A 27,234-nucleotide genomic window follows, 5' to 3' on the forward strand; every position below is an offset into this window, starting at 1 on the left:
CCCAGCAATGCAAGCAATACAAATTGCTGGCCTAAAAAGAAAAACTGCTTTTTGAAAAGACTTTCTATGAAAATACTCCTTCATAGAAAGTCCTTATGGATAGGAAATGAAAGAGGTACTATCCTCAAGTACGGTTACCAAAGAAGAAATAGCCCCATCCACTTTAGGAATAGTTGCCCATAGTTCTAAATTAGAAGCAGGCAAAGGTAACATCCTTTTAAATCTTTGAGCAGGATTAAAAAGGGATACAAGGCTTATAAAATTCTTAGAAATTATCTCAGAGATAGCATCAGGAACTGGGGATACTTCAGGAGACTTAACAGAAGGTTTAACAATTAATCACAGAGGTAAAATGTATATTTGTCACACTTCGTTTGGAAATAAAGTTATCTAGAGAACAAAGAGTAAACTTCAATTAGACCACAGCTGCTGAGATAATTCTTTTAGTGTTGTGGCTAACGGACATGTGGAAAACACAGTATGTACCGGAATGGTAAAGTGAGTCCCAGATATGTTACCTAGCAGTTGATGTGAGGTTTCAGGAATTTTACTAAGGATAGCTTATAACTGTCACCAGTGATGAACGCAGACTTTTTGCGAATTAGAGGTATTTTATTGACAAATGTATAATCTTTATCAATATAACAAGCTGATGCTCCAGAGTCAATTATTGCGGGCACGAGGAGTCGGTGTTGATCCCACTGAAAAGAGAGTGAGAGTTTAAAGTATGTTGTTCTTGTGTCAGAAGTACTACAACAATTACTAGAAACATAAGACTCACCCTTGTTAGATCTCTGTAGGGCTGGACATTCCTTAACAGAGTGTTCATCCGAAGCACAGTAAAGGCAGAGATTGTTTTCTCTACGCCTGATCTTCTCTTGAGGGCTTAATGGGCCTTTGAGGAAACCTATTTCCATAGGTTCTATGTTGGCTTTGTGGGAGGAGGTAGTAGGTGTACTACCAGAAGTTTTCTTGGTGTATGTATCTGGATATGTTCTTTCATGCTGTCTCTCTCTTAATCTTCTATCAATAGTAATACTGAGCTTCATTAACTCTTCTAAAGTGGCAGGAATGTCTGTGCGGGAAAGTTCATCTTTTACAGAGTCAGATAGACCCAGGCGGAACTGATTCCGTAAAGATAAGTTGTTCCCTCTTTCTCTGTCTTAGTGCCCTAAGTGCTGTCTCTGCAGTCTGCTGTTTGAAAGGGTCCTCGTATAGCTGACCCATGGCTAGGAGAAACTGATCTAATGAATTGAGTATATTTTCATTGGTCTCAAAAAAACTATTGGCCCAACTGCGTGGTTCACCTTTAAGGAAAGAGATAATAGTCAGAACTCTAGTTCTGTCATTTGGGTACGACTGGGGTTTTAAAGTGAACAGCAGAAGGCATGCATTCTTGAAATCTCTGTAATTTGCCCTGTCTCCATAGAATTTTTCAGGGAGACTAACTTGTGGCTCAGGTGTGTGAATTTTAGTCATACTGGCCATCAGCCAGTAAATCTACTTTCTGATTAAGGGATTGTATTTGAGCGGTCATCTCAGCTGGATCCATGTTAATATGGCTTGGTATTCTGTCAAACTTCGTTTGGAAATAAAGTTATCTAGAGAACAAAGAGTAAACTTCAATTAGACCACAGCTGCTGAGATAATTCTTTTAGTGTTGTGGCTAAGGAACATGTGGAAAACACAGTATGTACCGGAATGGTAAAGTGAGTCCCAGATATGTTACCTAGCAGTTGATGTGAGGTTTCAGGAATTTTACTAAGGATAGCTTATAACTGTCACTAGTGATGAACACAGTTAAATACAGCTAAGCCTAAAATCTGAACCAAGTGTGGAATAATGACAGAAGTTTATATGCGTAATATTAAGCTGAGTGAAAGCAATTAGCTAATAACATCCTTTCCCCGTGATACATATGCTGGCTAGAAGGAGAAACTAGAAGGAGAAACAGATAAGGTAATAACAAACCTACATGCAGTATGTATTTGCTGAACTGATAGCGCTATGTTTAGTACATTCAAGGTTGTGAGACTGAACTGATGGTAGATTCAGCTAAAAGTTAAAAGGTACCTTGTAGAAGTGCTGGTAGGTTTGCAGGAAGGTAGAGGGAGTTCTGATCCCAATTCAGAGGTTAGATGTTGCGGTGAGCAGCAGTAGTTGCAAGGCTCTGAGCAGCGGTACTCGCGAGGATGGTCCGTTCCGTTGGCGTGTGACGTCACCGCGGATTGATCCTGTAGATCCGGTCTGGGATACTGAAGGTATCGTAACTGCAGGGAAGTTTGAGTTGTAGAAAAGCTCCTAAGAGTATCAGAAGAGCTTGTTCTGTTTAACGTGCAAATCAATAACTAAATTCTGTAGACAGTTGGGAGAGCTCAATAATAAAGAGAACTTCAATACCAAGCAATGTGATACAGAGGAGGCAGTCTTTTATAGGGGACAGGAAGTAACAGTTAATGCAATTAAAGGTACAGCAGCCCAGGAAGTTATAAACCAGAATCTTAAGGAGAATCCTGACAGAACCCCCCCTTCAAGGAGCAACTCCGGGGCTCAAGGACTAGGGCGGTCAGGATTCCTACGATGAAAGAGTGCCACCAGTCTAGAAGCGGAGATGTTAACAGCTGGCTCCCATGAATCATCATCAGGAGTATAATCCTTCCAACGAACGAGATATTGGAGAACACCTCGATGGACACGGGAGTCCAGGATGGACAGTACCTCATATTCAGTATTAGGGTCCACAACAATCTCAGGAAGGAAAGTATTGGAAGAAGAACTCCGGAGAGCCTTGTACGGTTTCAACATGGAGACATGAAAAGTGGGGTGTACCTTCATGGTATCCGGTAGTTTAAGACGAACTGCGTTAGGATTGACAATGTGAGTTACTGGGTATGGACCGATGAATAGAGGTGCAAACTTCTTAGAAGGAGCATTAAGTCTGAGGTTTTTTGTTGATAACCAAACTAAGTCACCTATGGAGTATACAGGTGATGGTATTCTCTTTCTGTCATAGTAGTACTTTTGGGTCTTCTTTGCGTCCTCAATGGCAGCTTTCACAGTGGAAAAATTAGATGAAATAAGAATGGAGAGATCAGAAATGTTGGGTGAAGAGCTCTGGTTGTCAGAGAACAATTGGAATTTTGGATGGTATCCGTAGTTCACATAGAATGGAGTTTGTTTCGTTGTGGAGTGGATAGTATTATTAAAGCAAAACTCTGCATACGGAAGATGTTTAGACCATTGCAGTGGTTGAGACGAACAGTAAGTCCTAAGAAATTGTTCAAGCCACTGTACAGCCGTACTTAACCTTTTGGTAATTGAGAATGTTTTACAGAATGCACTCCAAAGTTTGCTGGAAAACTGGGTACCTCGGTCAGACAGCAAGGTATCGGGGATTCCATGGTGTTTGAACACATGAGTAATAAGTAGTTGGATAGTCTCGGAAGCCGAAGGAAGTTTATGGTAAGAGATGAAATTTGACATTTTGCTGAAAAGATCGACAACAACTAATATAGTAGTATTATTGTCAGATTTTGGAAGGTCGACAATAAAGTCTAGGGCGATCTCTTGCCAAGGTCTACTAGGTGTAGGTAATGGTATCAGAAGTCCATAGGGAGGATGTTTAGCTCTTTTGGATACAGTACAATCTTTACAAGTGAGGACATGATTTTTTACGTCTTGATAGATTCCCGGCCACCAGTAAGAACGTGTGATTAAGTCCTGTTTTTTTTTAACACCGGATGTCCAGCGAGTAAATATTCATGAGAAGACTGTAACAGTATCTGTCTTAATGTAGGAGGTATATATATTCTTTCCTTGAAATAGTATATCCCGTCATCTTTTTTCTGTAGTTGGGAAAGTGGTTTACTGGAGTCGAGAGATTGTTCATGTATGAGGGTAGAATTGGTCTCAATAACAAAAGAGACAAAGTTTTCTAATGGAATAATAGTGTCCTTTGGATTATCGGAGCGGGTGTAATTGGGTAATCTTGATAAGGCATCTGCCTTCTGGTTTTTCTTCACTGTACGGTAGACAATCTGAAAATTAAACCTGGAAAAGAAGAGGTTCCAGCGGACTTGTCTAGCGGACAGTGTTCTTGTTGTTTTAAGGTATTGAAGGTTTCTATGATCCGTATATATGACAGTGGGAACTGAAGTCCCCTCCAGTAGGTGGTGCCAGTGTTCTAATGACATCTTGATAGCGAGGAGCTCCTTATCACCAATAGGGTAGTTTTGTTCTGAGCTGGATAAACAGCGAGAGAAGTAGGCGACTGGGTGGAGGGGTTGATTTATACCTGAACGTTGAGATAAAACTGCTCCCAGGGCTACGTCTGATGCGTCAACCTCCAAAGTATAGGGTAATTTGGGGTTGGGAAACCTCAGGATTGGTGCGGAGGTAAACAGGTGTTTTAATGTTTCAAATGCTGATTGTGCATCAGAATTCCATTTGAATGTTGTATCAGATTTAGTTAGGTGAGTAAGAGGTTTTGTGACCTTCGAGAAGTTCTTTATGAACTTCCGATAGAAGTTGGCGAAGCCAAGGAACCTCTGTACCTCTTTCTTTGATTTTGGTGAAGGCCAGTCAATAATTGCCTGAATTTTGGTTTGTTCCATATAAATACCAGTGGAAGTTATCACATAGCCTAAAAAAGTTATACTCTGTGTGTTAAAAATACACTTCTCTGGCTTAGCATAAAGAGAATTACTTCTTAACCTAGAAAGTACCTGTCTCACGTGTAGAATATGTTCAGAAAGGGTCTTTGAGTAAATGAGTATGTCATCCAGATAGATAACAAGGAAAACATCTAGGAAATCATGAAAGAGATCGTTGATTAGATGTTGAAAAGTGGCCGGGGCGTTACATAAGCCGAATGGCATCACGGTGTACTCGTACAAGCCATACCTTGTACGAAACGCCGTGAGCCATTCGTCACCACTTCTTACACGTATTAGATTATATGCCCCTCTGAGATCTAATTTAGTGAAATATTTTGCCCCTTCTAATCTCTCAATCAATTCAGGGATTAGTGGTAAGGGGTACCGGTTCTTTATTGTGACTTTGTTGAGTTGTCTGTAGTCTACAATAGGTCTTAGTGAACCATCCTTATTTTTAACAAAAAAATATACCCGCTCCAGCTGGAGAGGTGGAGGGGTGGATAAACCCCTTTCTTAAATTTTCTTCAAGATAGGTTTTTAGGTGTAAAAGCTCAGGTTTGGATAAAGGGAAAATATGACCATAGGGTATCTGTGCCCCAGGTACTAGCTCAATAGGGCAGTCGTATTTCCTATGTGGGGGAAGATTTTCTGATTCAGTTTTACTGAATACATCTGAAAAATCCCTATACTGTTCTGGTAATTGTATCTCCTCTGGATCGGGAGAGATGTGCATGATGTTTATTGGAAAACATGTGGTACTGCAGTATTCAGAGGAGAAAGTAAGTGTCAAATTTTTCCAGTTAATGTGAGGGTTGTGTAAAGTTAACCAATTTAATCCTATGATAACTGCAGATGCAGGTGAAGAAATGACATTGAATGTCAGATATGCTCTATGTTGTTCAGGGGTAGTGACTAGGATAGGTATGGTTTGAAACTCTACAAGACCTGATGAGATAGGCCTACCATCTATACCCTTTAACAATACAGGAGACTTTTTGCGAATTAGAGGTATTTTATTGACAAATGTATAATCTTTATCAATATAACAAGCTGATGCTCCAGAGTCAATTATTGCGGGCACGAGGAGTCGGTGTTGATCCCACTGAAAAGAGAGTGAGAGTTTAAAGTATGTTGTTCTTGTGTCAGAAGTACTACAACAATTACTAGAAACATAAGACTCACCCTTGTTAGATCTCTGTAGGGCTGGACATTCCTTAACAGAGTGTTCATCCGAAGCACAGTAAAGGCAGAGATTGTTTTCTCTACGCCTGATCTTCTCTTGAGGGCTTAATGGGCCTTTGAGGAAACCTATTTCCATAGGTTCTATGTTGGCTTTGTGGGAGGAGGTAGTAGGTGTACTACCAGAAGTTTTCTTGGTGTATGTATCTGGATATGTTCTTTCATGCTGTCTCTCTCTTAATCTTCTATCAATAGTAATACTGAGCTTCATTAACTCTTCTAAAGTGGCAGGAATGTCTGTGCGGGAAAGTTCATCTTTTACAGAGTCAGATAGACCCAGGCGGAACTGATTCCGTAAAGATAAGTTGTTCCATTCAGAATCCTTTGCCCACCTCTTAAAGTCTGTAATGTAGTCCTCGACTACCCTCTTTCTCTGTCTTAGTGCCCTAAGTGCTGTCTCTGCAGTCTGCTGTTTGAAAGGGTCCTCGTATAGCTGAATAGTGAAAAACAGTTAAGAGTGAGTGCACCTATTGGATTGAGACAGCTCAACCCTGATAAACAGCTGTTCCTTCAAACAACTGTGAGGGATCGATGGGGTAAAAAACAAGTGAGGGGAGCTGTGTGTATTTCAATACATAAATAATATGTGTTACCGTGACCTTTAAATGAGCTTCTCGTATTGGTTTCAAAATTCAATCATAATATATATTGCGCTGTTATAAGGTAATAGAGCTCTTTACCACTTATTATCCTATCAGAATATATTATCTAGTCCAATATTGTTTTGTATGGCAACAATTAAATATTTTGTTTTTTAACCTCTTGTAGTCATATTTTCGCTATTTTTCACCCAATTTTCACCTATTTGTTTACCTTATCACAGCGCAATATATATTATGATTGAATTTTGAAACCAATACGAGAAGCTCATTTAAAGGTCACGGTAACACATATTATTTATGTATTGAAATACATACAGCTCCCCTCACTTGTTTTTTACCCCATCGATCCTCGTATAGCTGACCCATGGCTAGGAGAAACTGATCTAATGAATTGAGTATATTTTCATTGGTCTCAAAAAAACTATTGGCCCAACTGCGTGGTTCACCTCTAAGGAAAGAGATAATAGTCAGAACTCTAGTTCTGTCATTTGGGTACGACTGGGGTTTTAAAGTGAACAGCAGAAGGCATGCATTCTTGAAATCTCTGTAATTTGCCCTGTCTCCATAGAATTTTTCAGGGAGACTAACTTGTGGCTCAGGTGTGTGAATTTTAGTCTCAAGGTAATCTTTTATGTAAGCTTTAAGTGCTACATTCTCAGCTTTTAAAGTGTTAAGGCCATCAGCCAGTAAATCTACTTTCTGATTAAGGGATTGTATTTGAGCGGTCATCTCAGCTGGATCCATGTTAATATGGCTTGGTATTCTGTCAAACTTCGTTTGGAAATAAAGTTATCTAGAGAACAAAGAGTAAACTTCAATTAGACCACAGCTGCTGAGATAATTCTTTTAGTGTTGTGGCTAAGGAACATGTGGAAAACACAGTATGTACCGGAATGGTAAAGTGAGTCCCAGATATGTTACCTAGCAGTTGATGTGAGGTTTCAGGAATTTTACTAAGGATAGCTTATAACTGTCACCAGTGATGAACACAGTTAAATACAGCTAAGCCTAAAATCTGAACCAAGTGTGGAATAATGACAGAAGTTTATATGCGTAATATTAAGCTGAGTGAAAGCAATTAGCTAATAACATCCTTTCCCCGTGATACATATGCTGGCTAGAAGGAGAAACTAGAAGGAGAAACAGATAAGGTAATAACAAACCTACATGCAGTATGTATTTGCTGAACTGATAGCGCTATGTTTAGTACATTCAAGGTTGCGAGACTGAACTGATGGTAGATTCAGCTAAAAGTTAAAAGGTACCTTGTAGAAGTGCTGGTAGGTTTGCAGGAAGGTAGAGGGAGTTCTGATCCCAATTCAGAGGTTAGATGTTGCGGTGAGCAGCGGTAGTTGCAAGGCTCTGAGCAGCGGTACTCGCGAGGATGGTCCGTTCCGTTGGCATGTGACGTCACCGCGGATTGATCCTGTAGATCCGGTCTGGGATACTGAAGGTATTGTAACTGCAGGGAAGTTTGAGTTGTAGAAAAGCTCCTAAGAGTATCAGAAGAGCTTGTTCTGTTTAACGTGCAAATCAATAAGTAAATTCTGTAGACAGTTGGGAGAGCTCAATAATAAAGAGAACTTCAATACCAAGCAAAGTGATACAGAGGAGGCAGTCTTTTATAGGGGACAGGAAGTAACAGTTAATGCAATTAAAGGTACAGCAGCCCAGGAAGTTATTAACCAGAATCTTAAGGAGAATCCTGACAATATTAATATAACCGTGTTGGTTTATCAGAAACCACCTTCTTATGCTTACTTGGGGGGCATAGCCACAAACATCTTGGGTATAGTAGCGCATACACAATCTTTAAATACTGAAGCAAAATCTGCAGAAGTCCCCTGTGTAGAACAAACAGAGCGAGCACAGATAACCTTAGAAGCAAGAGCAGCATTAGACTGATCAGAATGCATAAGATCATTCGTACAAGATTTTCAAAGCTGAGCAGAGGAGATTATATGAACCAGTTTGCATAAAATACACTTAATATTAGTAGAAAGTCTCAAGAGGATCTAGCTTCTGAGGTACCAGTATAAACAGAAGAGGGGACAGGATCAGTATGCTTTATGCTCCATAATGAAAAAGAAATTACCCGGCAGGTAATGAGTAAATCAAAATACATACAATGATTTACCTATAACAATAAAGGCAGGATAAATAAAGACACTGATGCTGCTTACTCCGCGCAAGCCTTTCAGGAGTTACGAAGCAGTGGTCTTAAGACCGCCGCTCCTTAACTCGTCTGCCACCTCTGAGGAGGCAGACTGCAATCATCCCAATCAGATACAATCGGGATGATTGACACCCCCTGCTAGCGGCCATAAATGCTTGTGCAATGACAGCGTATGCTGTCTGCATTTAGTGATGTGCTCACGATTTAGCCAAATTGTGCTCACGATTTAGCAAAATGTGCTCACGATTTATAAAAAAAAAATTGTGTGACCCCTCTGGGGCTCCGTACATTTTTCTTAAAATCAAAATGTATTTTTTTTCCAAATATTTATTGAGAGAAGAAAAAACAAGAAAATTCAAGGACTACATAGCTCTAGGCATACAGCTACGTCTCTACAAAATAACATTAAAATGATGTTGCAGAAAGCTGAAACCAGGATGACGCCAGATTATGTAAAATTATTTAAGCACTAGTGCCCACCCTAAAAGGTGTTATATGGAAATGGTCTGGCTATTGTTGTTTCATCATGCTTAGATCTTATTATATGCCCAGACATTACATGCCACAGAATAATAGCTTGAAAACGTTACAATAATAGCAAATTAAAAGAAAGTTATTTACAAACAATGCACACGTTCAAATTAACATAGATCTGCTAGCAGATATGAATCAGAATAAAAATAAAACAAACAATCTGGGGTAGATTTATTAATGTCCGCTGTAGCGGATCATGTCCTCCTGATATCACTAAATACTGACAGCATACGCTGTCGGCATTTAACATTGCACAAGCATTTCTGGTTATGCAATGCCGCCCCCTACACATTTGCGGCCAATCGGCTACTAGCAGGGGGTGTCAATCATCCCGATCGTATCTGATCGGGGTGATTGCTGTCCGCCAGCTCAGAGGTGGCGGATGAGTTAAGGAGCAGTGGTCTAACAACTGCTGCTTCTTAACTTAAATTTCCGGCAGCACGGAAACAGCTGCATTTACAGCTTAGTAAACCCCTCTGTCTGATACTGAATGACCTCTACACCATTTGCTAATAACACTTTCATAGGGAGGGAAAGGAAAGTTGAGGGTACCCTGCGATGCACCTGCCACAGCATTGTCAATTGTCAATGATCCCAATAGTCTGAGAGGCTCTACTCTGAATACAACTCATCTCTAGTGAGAATCAGGAGTGCCTGTGTATGAGTCCAAAGTAAACAAGGGACCCATCAGCTTTCACTCACACTGACCTATTGCACCACGTTTCAAGCACTGGGCAGAACCAAATATTTTTTTATTTTCTTCCTAAATTAGGAAATGTAAAATTCTTTTGCAGCAATCAATGCCAACTATCTGCACAAATTAGTCATTTGTTTAAAACAGAAAACTATAGCCAACATGTGTTGTTTTGAGTGCCAAAGTGCTTGCCCCGCAGTGCCTGTGCACACCGCAGAAGAAGAGAGAAGGGCAGAAGCGAAAATATGATTTAGAACCAGTTCACAGCCCATAACGTCAAGAACTCACTGTGTGATTGACTATAAGTTACACCCTCATCTGAGCTACACAGAAGGAGGTCCCATTACTTGTACTTTACACATTTGTTCATGCAAATTAAACCCCCTAGGGATAGATAATAAGTTAATGGCATTTATTTACACTCAGCTTTGGGTGTTTAGTTATACTATGGGGCATATTTATCAAAGTGCGAGCGGACATGATACGATGTAACGTATCATGTCCGCTGCACATTGATAAATGCCGACAGCATACGCTATCGGCATTTATCATTGCACAAGCAGTTCTAGCTAGCTGGCAGGGGGTGTCAATCAACCCGATCATATTAGATTGAGTTGATTTCTGTCCTTAGAAAAGGTGGAAAAGTTATGTATGTTGCAGCTGAACTTAATAATTCTGCCCCTTAATCTTTTATTACAGGTTCTTGGTTTCATTGTTTAACCAAAGCAATTCAAAGCACCCATACATTAATTAAAACAAAAACTACCATTGGGGGCGTGTCCGAACAACGTTCTGAATAGGACGTGCCTACTGCAGGCTCTAGAAGAAACCTCTATAATCCACCGATTTTGGAGAATCTAACAGCTATAATACATTAATATCTATAAGATTTATGGTTGCCAATCATACGGTGACTATATATCTATTTTTGCTGGCTGTTTACATGACCCAAGAGCCACAGACCGGACGACTAAGACCTAAGGCGGTGGCCTATTCATAGGTAACGACTCCCCCCCGGCTCCTCCGGGTCACCAGTGCTGGCAGCAGGTTTCTGCCTTACTGTTCTACACATCGCAAAGCAGAAAAAATAACCTACAACCAACAATCTTGCAAAAGACCGGGTCCTTACGTTATCGCTTACAAGATTGCTTTCAAGATGGCGACCGCTTGGGAGATGAGCTGGGAGCAAGAGCTAGATCAGCGCTTCGCTAAACTGGAGAATTTACTTCTCAGAATCTATCACCGATCACTCCCATTAGACCACGCTCAGAGTACCCTGCCTCTGATAAACAATTTACCTACGGAAGAACCAACGTGGTCACCTACACCACATACAAACAAAGATGGCGACTGGAGAGAGATCCCAGCAGAGAGAACCCCTCAGCCCGCAGAAAATCCTTCAGCACAGTCACAGCAAAGGGGACTCAACACTACAGCACAGGCCGACAGCCCTAACCCTAACAGCGGGGAGGCAGACATGAATGGCTTCTTCCTGCGGCCCGCGCAGACAGGTCCCGGTGGGGTCACAGGGATTACATACCCTCTCCGACTGTCCGGTAAGAGCACATCTATCCTCCCAGGTGCCGGGAGGCTGGCTTTGATCGGTTCGGGCTTGCAGAAAGAATCTGTCACTGACATTAAAGAGATAATGCCGGCGCCAAGGATTTCCCTTGCACAGGCACTGGCGACATGTGGTGACACTGGGACATGCATAGATACCAAGCCAAATCAGAGGTGCCACGTAAGGTGTAATATGCACGAGATAATAGTCTGGGGGATTGCTATCTTTGATTCTGGGATGGGGGAGATTGTGTATGAGAACTTACACCCCTCTTTGAAATTAGGGGAGAGGGCTGAGTATGGGATGGACTGCACTATTTCACGGCCATGCAATCTGAGTAATCACCAAGAGACACTGTTCAGCAGGCAAGCAGACCCAGGGGGCTGACAAAAAGCGAAAAAAGAACTATAATAAAAGTGTCTGTGTATTTTCCTGTTTATTGGAACCAACGTTAAGACTCCTTAGTAATCCAATGTTGTTTTGAACTGTTGTGTTAGATTATTATAAGTACATTATAAGTTCCCCAAAATGTTTTCACGGTATATATACTTATAACACCATGGGGGTTGTCAACATCTCATGGATAGCTCAGCAAAAAGCCTATTTCCATAGTACACCTTGTAGGTAGAGATTTAATGTATATTAGTTGCTGATTCTCTGGGCTTTAAGGCAATATTAGGGAACACAAGTCTGAAACTATGCGATTGACTGTGAGGCGATTGATAACATGTATCTACATTTAACTCCATATAAATGGCACTCTAATGCACGGCTCCTGTTTGGAATGTTGCTGACTAGACCATGCAAAGGAATGCCTTGCTTTTTAATAGTTTATATACAGCCCCATGCCTTTTACAGCCTTATGTATCTGGGTGTGTTAATTTACTGGCCCTCTAGCAATTCCTAAAGCATATTATTTGGCAGAGGAAGATATATCTACATACGCCTCATGTTTATTCACTAACAAGCTCTCTTGCCATTTATTAACATTACATGTGCGGGACGCAATCTGTTTATATTATTGTTTATATTATTGAAATGGCCCATGACAGCTTGGACCTGGTTTAGCCCTGTTTCTGTTTAATTTACAATGTTTTGCAACTAGTTTAAATAATCCCATCTTCAATCTGAAATATATTCTTTAAAGGTTCAAGAGTGACCTAGAAGCTTGTTATATGGGACAAAAAACGAGGACTGCTTCAGTAATGCACGGTACTTGTACATGCATCAACATTTGTTATATTTTTGGTTTCTCCTTTTTGTACTTGTTTCTCATGTATGTATATTTCCTCAATAAAAAAAAAAAATTAAAAAAAAAACAAAACAAAAAAAAAACTACCATTTACAGTACATTCAATAGCAATGTCAAATTGGTAGTAGGACTATCAGTACACTTGTATTGCAATATCACATTTTATCACTCTTTAAACTCTTATGAAAACATGGTATTAATTATTATCACTTGCTACTGTGCTTTTGAAAATGCATCAAAATGCTCTAGAAATAAATGAATTAAGGTTAAATTAAGGCTTGATATGTGGTAAATTAAATATTTATAATTAAATTGACATGGCCCAATAGAAATATATTATTTTGGGAAATAAATGTAGTTTTCAGGCTTTAATGCATCTAAGTTATCCAACATGATTACTGTAACCCGCAACAGACTAACGCTCTCACAATAAACATGGACATTTGATGATCTTTTAAATGGTTATCTTATATTCTTTAGGGTTGAAATCTCTATGATGAAAAATCAACATAATTTACATACTGCAAATATCAGTGCTCTTCTGTTGCACATGTCTGCACATTGCTGGCCTATGATGTGCCTTCACTTAGAACCATCAAACGCAACAGATTCTGCTTTCTTCTGCTTTTTGAAGACAGGTCTGGCATAATTAGAAAATGCAATGCAGCTATGTGTGTTGCAGCGATAGCTGCTAGGTTATTAGGAAATGGGATTATCAGCGCCAATAATTCAGATCTCTGGCTCTTTTTTATTTCATTTCTAATTTGTGACTTTGTTCTACCTTTCATGTGAAGCCACAGTCAGGCCATAAAATACTAAACCATTATTGACTTTATATTGGGTTGCGAGATCTCAGAGGATATGCTTTTCCAGAGCAAATGTTCAGTGCCCCACATGATTGAATACATTTTATATACAGCGATTAATAAATTATTACAGGAATACAGTATAATATGCTTTTTTGAAACTATAAAATTGGATTTAAAGATCTTTCAAAACACCAACATTTTTTTTTTTTTTTTTTTTTAAATTAGGCTGTCACTGTGATTTGTTTGAAACTGTTCATACTTATTTTACAAATAATTGGGACAGTAAAAATGCCATGATTGCACATAGTAACAACAGCTGAGAACATATAATTCTGCAAGATCGCATGACACTTAAAAGGACACTGTAGCCAAAAAATGTATTTTGTGATTCAGATAGAGCATGCAATGTTAAGCAACTTTCTAATTTACTCCTATTATCAAATTGTCTTCATTTTCTTGTTATGTTTATTTGAAAAGCAAGAATGTAAGTTTAGATGCCGGCCCATTTTAGGTGAACAACCTGGGTTGTCCTTGCTGATTGGACAGCACCTTTAAACAAGTGCTGTCCATGGTTCTGAACCCACAATTTGCTGGCTCCTTAGCTGAGATGCCTTCTTTTCAAATAAAGATTGCAAGAGAATGAAGAAAAATTGATTATAGAAGTAAATTAGAAAGTTGCTTACAATTACATGCTCTATCTGAATCATGAAAGAAAAAATTTGGGTTCAGTATCCCTTTAACAGATGCCATGTTACATAACGTGTAAAACTTGGGAGAACTTGTGATACTGATTTAGTGATTTATAATTTTGATTTATACCGTGCTAGAAAGATGTTAAAATATTACTTAAAGCGATATATACATTTTGCTCAGAAACATCTTTTATTCAGGAACTACTTAAAAATGAAGCTACTGCTATAGCTCCGACAGTGTAGTCATGTGCTCGACAGTCATGAATGATAATGGTAGTATTTTCCAGTAGTTACCACTCCCTACAACGTGTACTGTGAACATAAGCACCCCGCCTGCATAATTCTACGGACGATGATATGTAGTAAAGGAGCAAACAAATAAGATTTCACAACTATAGCAATATAAATGTAATCACATAAATATTACATATAGCACATTTTTAACTCTAAAGTAAGTGAATTCTATTCAATCATATACTGTATGTTGGGGGTCAAGTGATCCATCGTTAAAAGAATATAAGCTCTCTAATGTGAGGTCTCAACTGTGTGATTGGTTTAATTCTAGCAGGGAGAGTGATGCAGGAGTGTGCACGTGTCTTCAGCACTATATGGCAGTAGTTTTGCAACAATGTAATACATTAGCAAGAGCACTAGATGGCAGCATTATTTCCTGTCATCATGTGCACCAGACATGTGCACGCTACCTATCACAATATCTCTTTAGCAAAAAATATCATGAGAATAATGAACATTTGATAATTGAAATAAATTGGAAACATTTTTAAAATTGTATTCTCTATCTGAATCATGAAATAAAAAATTGGGGTTCATGTCCCTTTAAATAGTTATCATTTACCATATGATATCTAAAAGGTAAAACTGCCCAAAATTGAAAGCGGAGTCTATTATCCTCATGGATCGATGAGTTTTTATTGTTTGACAAGAAACAGCCGCAATTTCAATCCCCCTCCCCACATTTTGTATAATTGCATAAAAAAATTCACTTCTTGCATCAATGGTGATATGGATAATTGTATATGCAGTCACACATGCACATAGACACACATGACATTAAGTCACACATGCACACAGACACACATGACATTCAGTCACACATGCACACAGACACACATGACATTCAGTCACACATGCACACACAAACACATGACATTCAGTCACACATGCACACAGACCCACGTGACATTCAGTCACACATGCACACAGACATCAGTCACACATGCACACAGACACACATGACATTCAGTCACAGATGCACACAGACACACATGACATTCAGTCACACATGCACACACAATCAAACACATAACATGCAGTTTCACATGAACACAATCAGGCAAACACATGAAATTTAATCATACATGTACACACAATCAGGCAAACACATGACATGCAATTGTACATACACACACAGTCAGGCACATGATACACAGTCACACATGCACATACAGTCAGACACACACAACATGCAGTCGCACATGCACATATTGTCATACACACATGACATCATGTCATACCTGCATACACAGTCAGACACACAAGACATGCTATCACACATGCACACACAGTCAGACACACATGACATGCTATCACACATGCACACACAGTCTGACTCAGACACACAAGACATGCTATAACACATGCACACACAGTCAGACACACATGACATGCTATCACACATGCACACACAGTCAGACACACATGACATGCTATCACACATTCACACACAGTCAGACACACATGACATGCTATCACACATGCACACACAGTGAGACACACATGAAATGCTATCACACATACACACATGACATGCTATCACACATAGACACACAAGACATGCTATCACACATGCACACAGTCAGACACACATGACATGCTAACTCACATGCACACACAGACACACAATACATACTATCACACATGCACACACAGTCAGACACACATGACATGCTAACACACATGCACACACAGTCAGACACACATGACACAAGACATGCTATCACACATGCACACACAGTCAGACACACATGACAAGCTATCACACATTCACACACAGTCAGACACACATGACAAGCTATCACACATGCACACACAATCAGACACACATGACATGCTATCACACATGCACACAGTCAGACACACATGCCATGCTATCACATATGCACACACAGTCAGACACACATGACAAGCTATCACACATGCACACACAGTCAGACGCACATGACATGCTTTCACACATGCAAACACAGTCAGACACACATGACAAGTTTTCACACATGCACACACAGTCAGACACACAAGACATGCTATCATACATGCACACACAGTCAGACACACATGACATGCTATCACACATGCACACAGTCAGACACACATGACATGGTATCACACATGCACACAGTCAGACACACACAAGACATGCTATCACACATGCACACAGTCAGACACACAAGACATGCTATCACACATGCACACACAGTCAGACACACATGACATGCTATCACACATGCACACAGTCAGACACACATGACATGCTATCACACATGCACACACAGTCAGACACACATGACATGCTATCACACATGCACACACAGTCAGACACACAATACATGTTATCACACATGCACATGCAGTCAGACACACATGACATGCTAACACACATGCACACACAGTCAGACACACATGACATGCTTTCACACATGTACACACAGTCAGACACACAAGACATGCTATCACACATGCACACACAGTCAGACACACATGACATGCTAACACACATGCACACACAGTCAGACGCTTATGACATGCTTTCACACATGCACACACAGTCAGACTCACAAGACATGCTATCACACATGCACGCACAGTCAGACACACATGACATGCTATCACACATGCACACACAGTCAGACGCACATGACATGCTTTCACACATGCACACACAGTCAGACACACATGACATGCTATCACACATGCACACACAGTCAGACACACATGACATGCTATCACACATGCACACACAGTCAGACACACAAGACATGCTATCACACATGCACACACAGTCAGACACACATGACATGCTTTCAGACATGCACACACAGTCAGACACACAAGACATGCTATCACACATGCACACACAGTCAGACACACATGACATGCTATCACACATGCACACACAGTCAGACGCACATGACATGCAGTCACATATGTTAGTCTCAAATGAAAGTGCTGGTCTATCCTTACATCTAATTTTATAATCCAACCGCAATCACTACATTGCAGCAAACAACTCAGAAATTGTGATAGTGATGTGCCCTGTACTCTGCAAACCATTCATGTTTATTAAGATAAAACATCTCTCCCATGAGAGGCCACACAGTAAATTCTTGCAAATGCTGAAAATCAACACCTAGTTTAGGCAATGTACATCATTTTGAAAACCTATATTACAGATTTTGCTTTTTGGTCTCTCTCAGAAAAGTGGGGCAAGGCACATTTTTTTTTTTTTTTTTTTTTACAAAAAGCAAGAGGTGTTTAACGTCCCTTTTAGAAAATGTAATTTAGCACCGTATATAAAGCTTAAAGGGACCATAAAGTAAAAATTAAACTTTCCAATTTACACTTCTGTTTTCTAATTTGCTTCACTCTCTTCATATCTTTTGTTGAAAACATTCTTAAGTAGGCTCAGAAGGAGCAACGCTCTCTCGAAGCTAGCTGCTGCTTGGTGGCTGCACATATATGCCTCTTCTCATTGTCAAACCCAATGTGTTCAACTTGTTCCCGGGAGGGCATTGTTGCTACTTCAACAAAGGATTCCAAGAGAATTAAGCAAATTTAATAACAGAAGCAATTTGGAAAGTATGAAAGAAAAGTTTGGTTTACATATCCCTGTAAACATTCATCCATAACTGAGATATATGCTAGCAAGTAGCACATTACTGATATGCAAACAAAACCATATCAGAGCAACAAACGTTACTATACATATGATTAAGTCTGGAGTGGGAAAATGAAAAATACACAAGCTGTTGACCAGAATAGATAAGGGGAGAGATACAAGAAGAAAGGGGCTTGATATTCTAGCAACAATGCCCACATTTTATAGATGACTCTTTATTGCGCCGTGGGTGGAATGATCTGAATTGCATTATCAGGTAGCAAATCAAAAAGAGCTGAGTAAATAAAGAATATCAGAGCAACAAGCACTTCTCAGTATATTAAGTACATAAATATCTAAGGCCTAGATTTGGAGTTTGGCGTTAGCCGTGAAAACCAGCGTTATAGGCTCCTAACGCTGGTTTTAGGCTACCGCCGGTATTTGGAGTCACTCAAAATAGGGTCTAACGCTCACTTTTCAGCCGCAACTTTTCCATACCGCAGATCCCCTTACGTAAATTGCGTATCCTATATTTTCAATGGGATCTTTCTAACTCCGGTATTTAGAGTCGTGTCTGAAGTGAGCGTTAGACATCTAACGACAAAACTCCAGCCGCAGGAAAAAAGTCAGTAGTTAAGAGCTTTCTGGGCTAACGCCGGTTTATAAAGCTCTTAACTACTGTGCTCTAAAGTACACTAACACCCATAAACTACCTATGTACCCACATCGCCGCAACTCAATTAAATTTTTGTTAACCCCTAATCTGCCGACCGCCACCTACGTTATACTTATGTACCCCTAATCTGCTGCCCCTAACACCGTCAACCCCTGTATTATATTTATTAACCCCTAACCTGCCCCCCACAAAGTCGCCTCCACCTACCTACACTTATTAACCCCTAATCTGCCGACCGCAAAGCGCCGCCACCTACGTTATCCTTATGTACCCCTAATCTGCTGCCCCTAACACCGCCGACCCCTATATTATATTTATTAACCCCTAATCTGCCCCCCACAACGTCGCCTCCACCTGCCTACACTTATTAACCCCTAATCTGCCGACCGGAGCTCACCGCTATTCTAATAAATGTATTAACCCCTAAAGCTAAGTCTAACCCTAACACTAACACCCCCCTAAATTAAATATAATTTACATCTAACGAAATTAATTAACTCTTATTAAATAAATTATTCCTATTTAAAGATAAATACTTACCTGTAAAATAAATCCTAATATAGCTACAATATAAATTATAATTATATTATAGCTATTTTAGGATTTATATTTATTTTACAGGTAACTTTGTATTTATCTTAACCAGGTACAATAGCTATTAAATAGTTAAGAACTATTTAATAGCTAAAATAGTTAAAATAATTACAAAATTACCTGTAAAATAAATCCTAACCTAAGTTACAATTAAACCTAACACTACACTATCAATAAATTAATTAAATAAACTACCTACAATTACCTACAATTAACCTAACACTACACTATCAATAAATTAATTAAATACAATTCCTACAAATAAATACAATTAAATAAACTAGCTAAAGTACAAAAAATAAAAAAGAACTAAGTTACAAAAAATAAAAAAATATTTACAAACATAAGAAAAATATTACAACAATTTTAAACTAATTACACCTACTCTAAGCCCCTAATAAAATAACAAAGCCCCCCCAAAATAAAAAAATGCCCTACCCTATTCTATATTACTAAAGTTCAAAGCTCTTTTACCTTACCAGCCCTGAACAGGGCCCTTTGCGGGGCATGCCCCAAAGAATTCAGCTCTTTTGCCTGTAAAAAAAAACATACAATACCCCCCCCAACATTACAACCCACCACCCACATACCCCTAATCTAACCCAAACCCCCCTTAAATAAACCTAACACTAAGCCCCTGAAGATCTTCCTACCTTATCTTCACCCTGCCAGGTTCACCGATCCGTCCTGAAGAGCTTCTCCGATGTCCTGATCCAAGCCCAAGCGGGGGGCTGAAGAGGTCCATGATCCGGCTGAAGTCTTCATCCAAGCGGGAGCTGAAGAGGTCCATGATCCGGATGAAGTCTTCATCCAAGCGGGAGCTGAAGAGGTCCATGATCCGGATGAAGTCTTCTATCAACGGCATCTTCAATCTTCTTTCTTCCGGATCCATCTTGCAGACCTCCGACGCGGAACATCCTCTTCTCCCGACGCCTACTAGCCGAATGACGGTTCCTTTAAGGAACGTCATCCAAGATGGCGTCCCTCGAATTCCGATTGGCTGATAGGATTCTATCAGCCAATCGGAATTAAGGTAGGAATATTCTGATTGGCTGATGGAATCAGCCAATCAGAATCAAGTTCAATCCGATTGGCTGATCCAATCAGCCAATCAGATTGAGCTCGCATTCTATTGGCTGATTGGAACAGCCAATAGAATGCAAGCTCAATCTGATTGGCTGATTGGATCAGCCAATAGGATTGAACTTGATTCTGATTGGCTGATTCCATCAGCCAATCAGAATATTCCTACCTTAATTCCGATTGGCTGATAGAATCCTATCAGCCAATCGGAATTCGAGGGACGCCATCTTGGATGACGTCCCTTAAAGGAACCGTCATTCGGCTAGTAGGCGTCGGAAGAAGAGGATGTTCCGCGTCGGAGGTCTGCAAGATGGATCCGGAAGAAAGAACATTGAAGATGCCTTTGATAGAAGACTTCATCCGGATCATGGACCTCTTCAGCTCCCGCTTGGATGAAGACTTCATCCGGATCATGGACCTCTTCAGCTCCCGCTTGGATGAAGACTTCAGCCGGATCATGGACCTCTTCAGCCCCCCGCTTGGGCTTGGATCAGGACATCGGAGGAGCTCTTCAGGACGGATCAGTGAACCTGGCAGGGTGAAGATAAGGTAGGAAGATCTTCAGGGGCTTAGTGTTAGGTTTATTTAAGGGGGGTTTGGGTTAGATTAGGGGTATGTGGGTGGTGGGTAGTAATGTTGGGGGGGGGGTATTGTATGTTTTGTTTTACAGGCAAAAGAGCTGAATTCTTTGGGGCATGCCCCGCAAAGGGCCCTGTTCAGGGCTGGTAAGGTAAAAGAGCTTTGAACTTTAGTAATATAGAATAGGGTAGGGCATTTTTTTATTTTGGGGGGCTTTGTTATTTTATTAGGGGGCTTAGAGTAGGTGTAATTAGTTTAAAATTGTTGTAATATTTTTATTATGTTTGTAAATATTTTTTTATTTTTTGTAACTTAGCTCTTTTTTATTTTTTGTACTTTAGCTAGTTTATTTAATTGTATTTATTTGTAGGAATTGTATTTAATTAATTTATTGATAGTGTAATGTTAGGTTAATTGTAGGTAATTGTAGGTAGTTTATTTAATTAATTTATTGATAGTGTAGTGTTAGGTTTAATTGTAACTTAGGTTAGGATTTATTTTACAGGTAATTTTGTAATTATTTTAACTATTTTAGCTATTAAATAGTTCTTAACTATTTAACCCTTTAAGGACACAGCTTTCAGTTTGCTCAATTGTTTTATGACGGAAAAATTCCGTCATATGTCCTTAAGAGGTTAATAGCTATTGTACCTGGTTAAAATAAATACAAAGTTACCTGTAAAATAAATATAAATCCTAAAATAGCTATAATATAATTATAATTTATATTGTAGCTATATTAGGATTTATTTTACAGGTAAGTATCTTTAAATAGGAATAATTTATTTAATAAGAGTTAATTAATTTCGTTAGATGTAAATTATATTTAACTTAGGGGGGTGTTAGTGTTAGGGTTAGACTTAGCTTTAGGGGTTAATACATTTATTAGAATAGCGGTGAGCTCCAGTCGGCAGATTAGGGGTTAATAATTGAAGTTAGGTGTTGGCGATGTTAGGGAGGGCAGATTAGGGGTTAATACTATTTATTATTGGGTTAGTGAGGCGGATTAGGGGTTAATAACTTTATTATAGTAGCGCTCAGGTCCGGTCGGCAGATTAGGGGTTAATAAGTGTAGGCAGGTGGAGGCGACGTTGTGGGGGGCAGATTAGGGGTTAATAAATATAATATAGGGGTCGGCGATGTTAGGGCAGCAGATTAGGGGTACATAGGGATAATGTAAGTAGCGGCGGTTTACGGAGCGGCAGATTAGGGGTTAATAATAATATGCAGGGGTCAGCGATAGCGGGGGCGGCAGATTAGGGGTTAATAAGTGTAAGGTTAGGGGTGTTTAGACTCGGGGTACATGTTAGGGTGTTAGGTGCAGACGTAGGAGGTGTTTCCGCATAGCAAACAATGGGGCTGCGTTAGGAGCTGAACGCGGCTTTTTTGCAGGTGTTAGGTTTTTTTTCAGCTCAAACAGCCCCATTGTTTCCTATGGGAGAATCGTGCACGAGCACGTTTTTGAGGCTGGCCACTTGCGTAAGCAACTCTGGTATCGAGAGTTGAAGCTGCGTTAAAAATGCTCTACGCTCCTTTTTTGGAGCCTAACGCAGCCTTTATGTGGACTCTCAATACCAGAGTTATTTTTATGGTGCGGCCAGAAAAAAGCCGGCGTTAGTTTTTCGGGTCGTTACCGACAAAACTCCAAATCTAGCCGTATGGATATTAAAAGAGAAAAAAACATAATAAAGAGAGTTGCAGAAAACAAAAAACATGTTAAAGTATAAAATGGGGAGGTTGAGTCCTGTTATCGATACCTAAGCGTTTTATTCCTTTATAGTATGACACGCAGAAGTTGGTCAATTGTTTGCATTCATCATCTTATTGACATTAAACATTTTCCAGTTCTACAAAACTGTAAAATGACAACTTGGCTTGTCTATTACAAGTGAAGCCATCAGAAAATGCAATGAATTAGATAGCTGGAACAGTCTAGCAAATGGCGCATCAGTCAATGTTTGATGTAATGTGAACATAAGGGGCAGTAAGCAAGTCCGCACAAATATAAAACAGAAAGCGCTGATGTCACATGATATCACTTGCAGTGTGAGCACATTTATGATAGGTCTAATGATGTGAGCTTCCACAGCAACATCACCAAAGCAAGCAGCATGCATGGCATAATGCACAGTAGTAAGGACAATAAACAGATTAAGTTGTTAACATGGAAAACTTGCCTTCCTAAGCAAACTTCTCCATTATAAATAGTTTCTGTTTATAATAAAAACATGATGTGAGTGTTTATGTATTTTGCCATGATAATACTCACCAATCTCATTAACCTCAATCTCTTTCTGTCCTATGACGTACCAAACACACGCCATCCAGTGAGCAAGCAGGGCAAACATGGACATTAGTAGGGTCAGCACTACAGCACTGTATTGTGAGTAACGGTCGAGCTTCTGCAACAAACGAAGGAGTCGGAGCAGACGAACAGTCTTCAATAGGTGAACCCCAAAATACTGCTGGAATATCAAAATATCAAACCATTTCTGACACAAAAAGTTCCACTGGCACCTTGCAATTTATATATATATATATATTGCGATATCCTTTATAAGATTACAAAAGTAATGTTATTTTGTACACAACCATAGATGTCAGTTGTATATAGACCTGCTGTGATACACCAAAAACAGCAATAATATGAGATGCAGCCAGATCCCAGAAACCCTGGTTTACTTCTGACATGCCCTTTTTATTATCCTATGAATATGGAAATTGTGGATAACAGTGATCACCATCTCCGTGTTTCACTACATAAACTGTGTTAATGCCTCATGGTCACAATGAATAATTAGTTATCATAAGGTGTAAAGTTTACAATTACTTTGTATTCTTAAGTAGCAAGAGTGTTAAATAATAGCAAAAAAAAGAAACACTGAAAGGGAAACACCACATAAACCATGTATTATTGTTAAAGTGATCACAAACGACATGATTTAAAATCAGGTACGGAATCTAAGCAATATTTTAGATGGGCTTTAATTGATCACTTATAATAATGATGCACTGTAACTTACTTTTTAATCTAGTCGTGCCATTCTAATACTCTGCACTCCGTGCCATTCTAATATTTTTTGTGAGCTAACGTTTTGAACTGTTCTCCAATCGGCACCCTAGGTACAAAAAAGTGCCATATGGCTAGAGCGCCAATTGGAGAACAGTTTAAACCACTAGCTCACAAAAAAATGAGATTTGAAGTGGGCGACCGGATATTAGAATGGCATGGCTAGATTAAAAGTAAGTTACAGCACATCTTTATTAGAAGTGTACAATTAAAGTACATCTAAAATATTGCTTAGATTCCGGATCTGATTTTAAAACGTGTCAAGTTTACATCCCGAACTAGAGTAACAAGAAATATATTTGCTGAAGTCACTAATCATGTCTCTTGTTGCTCCTATTTCCATCCCATGATTGTAGTTCTTTTTAAATGTGCATGTGTTGTCGGCCTATGTACTGGTTCGGACACATTCATCTGTGAATGGGTCTCTACAGCTGAAAGAACGTTTATTCAGTACAATGTGGCATATCTAACAACTTTAGTAAATGGCAATAACAGATTAAAATAGGAAAATTGTTTTTGTAACTGTTGGGTTATGATCTATGGGCAATATAAATGCCAGTTTGAGAATGTATCATATGTAATTATGTGATCTAATGTTGCACATTGTAGTAGTTCTTTAGCTACTGTGCCTGTTGAGCAAAAAAACAGACATGACTGATTTCACTATAGAATGGCACATAAAAACAATTATATGTTAGGCTGTGCAGTCAGAAGGAAGTTAGTGAACTGTCCATTTTCCAGATGCCCTTGTATGCATCTTTGTTCTATATATAAGCAATATTAAATACGGATATATCAAACAAAAACCACAAGTGAAAAACTCTCCACTTACCACATTGACACTAAATGCATAGAGGAGATCAAAGGGAAGGGCAGCAATGAGGTCCACAAAGAACCATGTAGTTGCATAGTGCACACAGATAGATCTGGGGTCATATACCACCTGGCCAGACTTGCTCACATACGTTGTTCGAAAATTTAATAGAATATCTGGGGAAAGAAGAGAAGGATTAGATGGATGAGCGAGCAAAAAAAAAAAAAAGAACATAAGAATAAACGTATTATCCACATGCAAATGTCAACATATTTATTGTCCTTCTAATATCCAGGGTCCCAAATTTCCAAATGTATTAGATGGAGCTTATGCTAGGAGGACATCTGAAGTCGATATTGTTTGTTATTTATTTCCAACAATGACTAAATAATATGAGTTAAATATCCATAAATATGTGATACTTTCTCTTTCACAAAGTTATTCTTTTTCTCCCACTGATTTCTAAAATTGCAGCTCTCACAAATACATAATTAACGAGATGTCTATAAATGAGATACAGTCACTGCCACTTGCTCGTTGCTAAATAATAACTGGAACATCTTCAATGCTTTTTCCTCCCCAGGACACTTTGCAGCTTGGTTTCACGCTGCCCTTGAATATTTAGGTATAGCATCTTTTGTGAATGAATGTCTGCTCAGGGCTTATTCAAATCTTACTCTGAAAATCTAAAAGGACAAATCAGCAGGGATCTTATTTGTTTGTGGAAGAATTTGAAATAAATTATAATGTGGTTGGATTTTAATAGAAATCTATATATTCTGGTAAAATAGAACACATTGATCAGCTTCTGCATGAATCTCAGAATGAAACACAAAAAAGGGAATCTTTCTTAAAAAACTAACAGGTAGATTATGAGTTTTGCATTATGGCTTTTAATGCTGAAAAAATGGCAGTACAAGCGTAATGGCCAGTAACGCATATTATGAGTCGTTGTGGTAATTCTATACCGCAAACATTCTAGCCTGTAACGCAACGTCCATTCTGCACTAAAAAAAATTGATGTTTTTGCGCGGGATTTTCATAGCACCGGTATTACAGGTTGTGTGGTCAGGCTAAAATGCTTGCGTTACAGCATATACTGACACGATCCATATCACCATCTGAGAGCAGTAGTTATGTATTTTGTGCAACAAAAATGTTTCACAAAACTCATAACTAAACTGTTACACCCATAAACTACCTATTAACCCCTAAACCGTTGCCCTCCTGCATCGCAAACACTATTTAAAACGTATTAACCCCTAATCCGACATCGCTAGCACCTATAATAAAGTTATTAACCCCTAAACCTCCGGCATCCCACATTGCCGCCACTAAATAAATCTATTATCCCCTAAACCACCAGCCCCCCCCCACATTGCAAAACACTAAATTAAACTATTAACCCCTAAACCTAACACCCCCCCTAACTTTTAAATTAAAATTACAATATAACTATCTTAAAATAAATAAAAACTTACCTGTGAAATAAAAAAAAACTAAGTTTAAACTATAAATTAACCTAACATAACTATTCTAATAATAAAAAAAAAAACTACCAATTAAAAAATCTTAATTACAAATTTATAAAAACCTAACACTACGAAAAAAAATTAAAAAATCTAAAATTACAAAAAATAATAAACACTGAATTACGAAAAATAAAAAACACTAACGACTAGATTACGAGTTTTGTCGGTAAGGCTGTGCGGTGCTAACGAGCATTTTTTCCTTACCGCTCACCTACAGTAACGCTGGTATTACGGATCTTTAGAAACCCGGCATTAGCCGCAAAAAAGTGAGCGGAGAGCAAAATTTAGCTCCACCTCTCACCTCAATACCAGTGCTGCTTACGTTAGCAGTAAGCTGGTAAAACGTGCTCGTGCACGATTTCCCCATAGGAATCAATGGGGGAGAGATGGCTGAAAAAAAACCTAACACCTGCAAAAAAGCAGCGTAAAGCTCCTAACGCAGCCCCATTGATTCCTAACACCCTAACATGAACCCGAGTCTAAACACCCCTAATCTTACACTTATTAACCCCTAATCTGCCGCCCCCGACATCGCCGACACCTGCATTATATTATTAACCCCTAATCTGCCGCTCCGGACACTGCCGCCACCTACCTACACTTATTAACCCCTAATCTTCCGCCCCCAAAGTCGCTGCCTCTATATTAAATGTATTAACCCCTAAATATAAGTCTAACCCTAACACCCCCCCTAACTTAAATATAATTTAAATAAATCTAAATAAAATAACTATCATTAACTAATATATTCCTATTTAAAACTAAATACTTACCTAT

At 39.2% G+C, this 27,234-nt stretch overlaps 1 protein-coding gene across 1 annotated transcript in view; it reads right to left on the reverse strand.

The window, feature by feature from the left end:
• The window catches only part of LOC128645634 (potassium voltage-gated channel subfamily H member 8-like), a 1,117,245-nt gene that overhangs the window by 302,440 nt on the left and 787,571 nt on the right, over window positions 1-27,234 (reverse strand). The window contains exons 6-7 of the mRNA XM_053698756.1: window positions 24,944-25,101; window positions 23,311-23,503 (exon numbers count right to left, since the gene is read on the reverse strand). Coding sequence (XP_053554731.1) covers window positions 23,311-23,503; window positions 24,944-25,101 — 351 coding nt within the window. The remainder of the gene's footprint in view (window positions 1-23,310; window positions 23,504-24,943; window positions 25,102-27,234) is intronic.

This window comes from Bombina bombina, chromosome 1 (assembly GCF_027579735.1).
Source record: "Bombina bombina isolate aBomBom1 chromosome 1, aBomBom1.pri, whole genome shotgun sequence".
NCBI classification, from domain to species: Eukaryota; Metazoa; Chordata; class Amphibia; order Anura; family Bombinatoridae; genus Bombina; species Bombina bombina.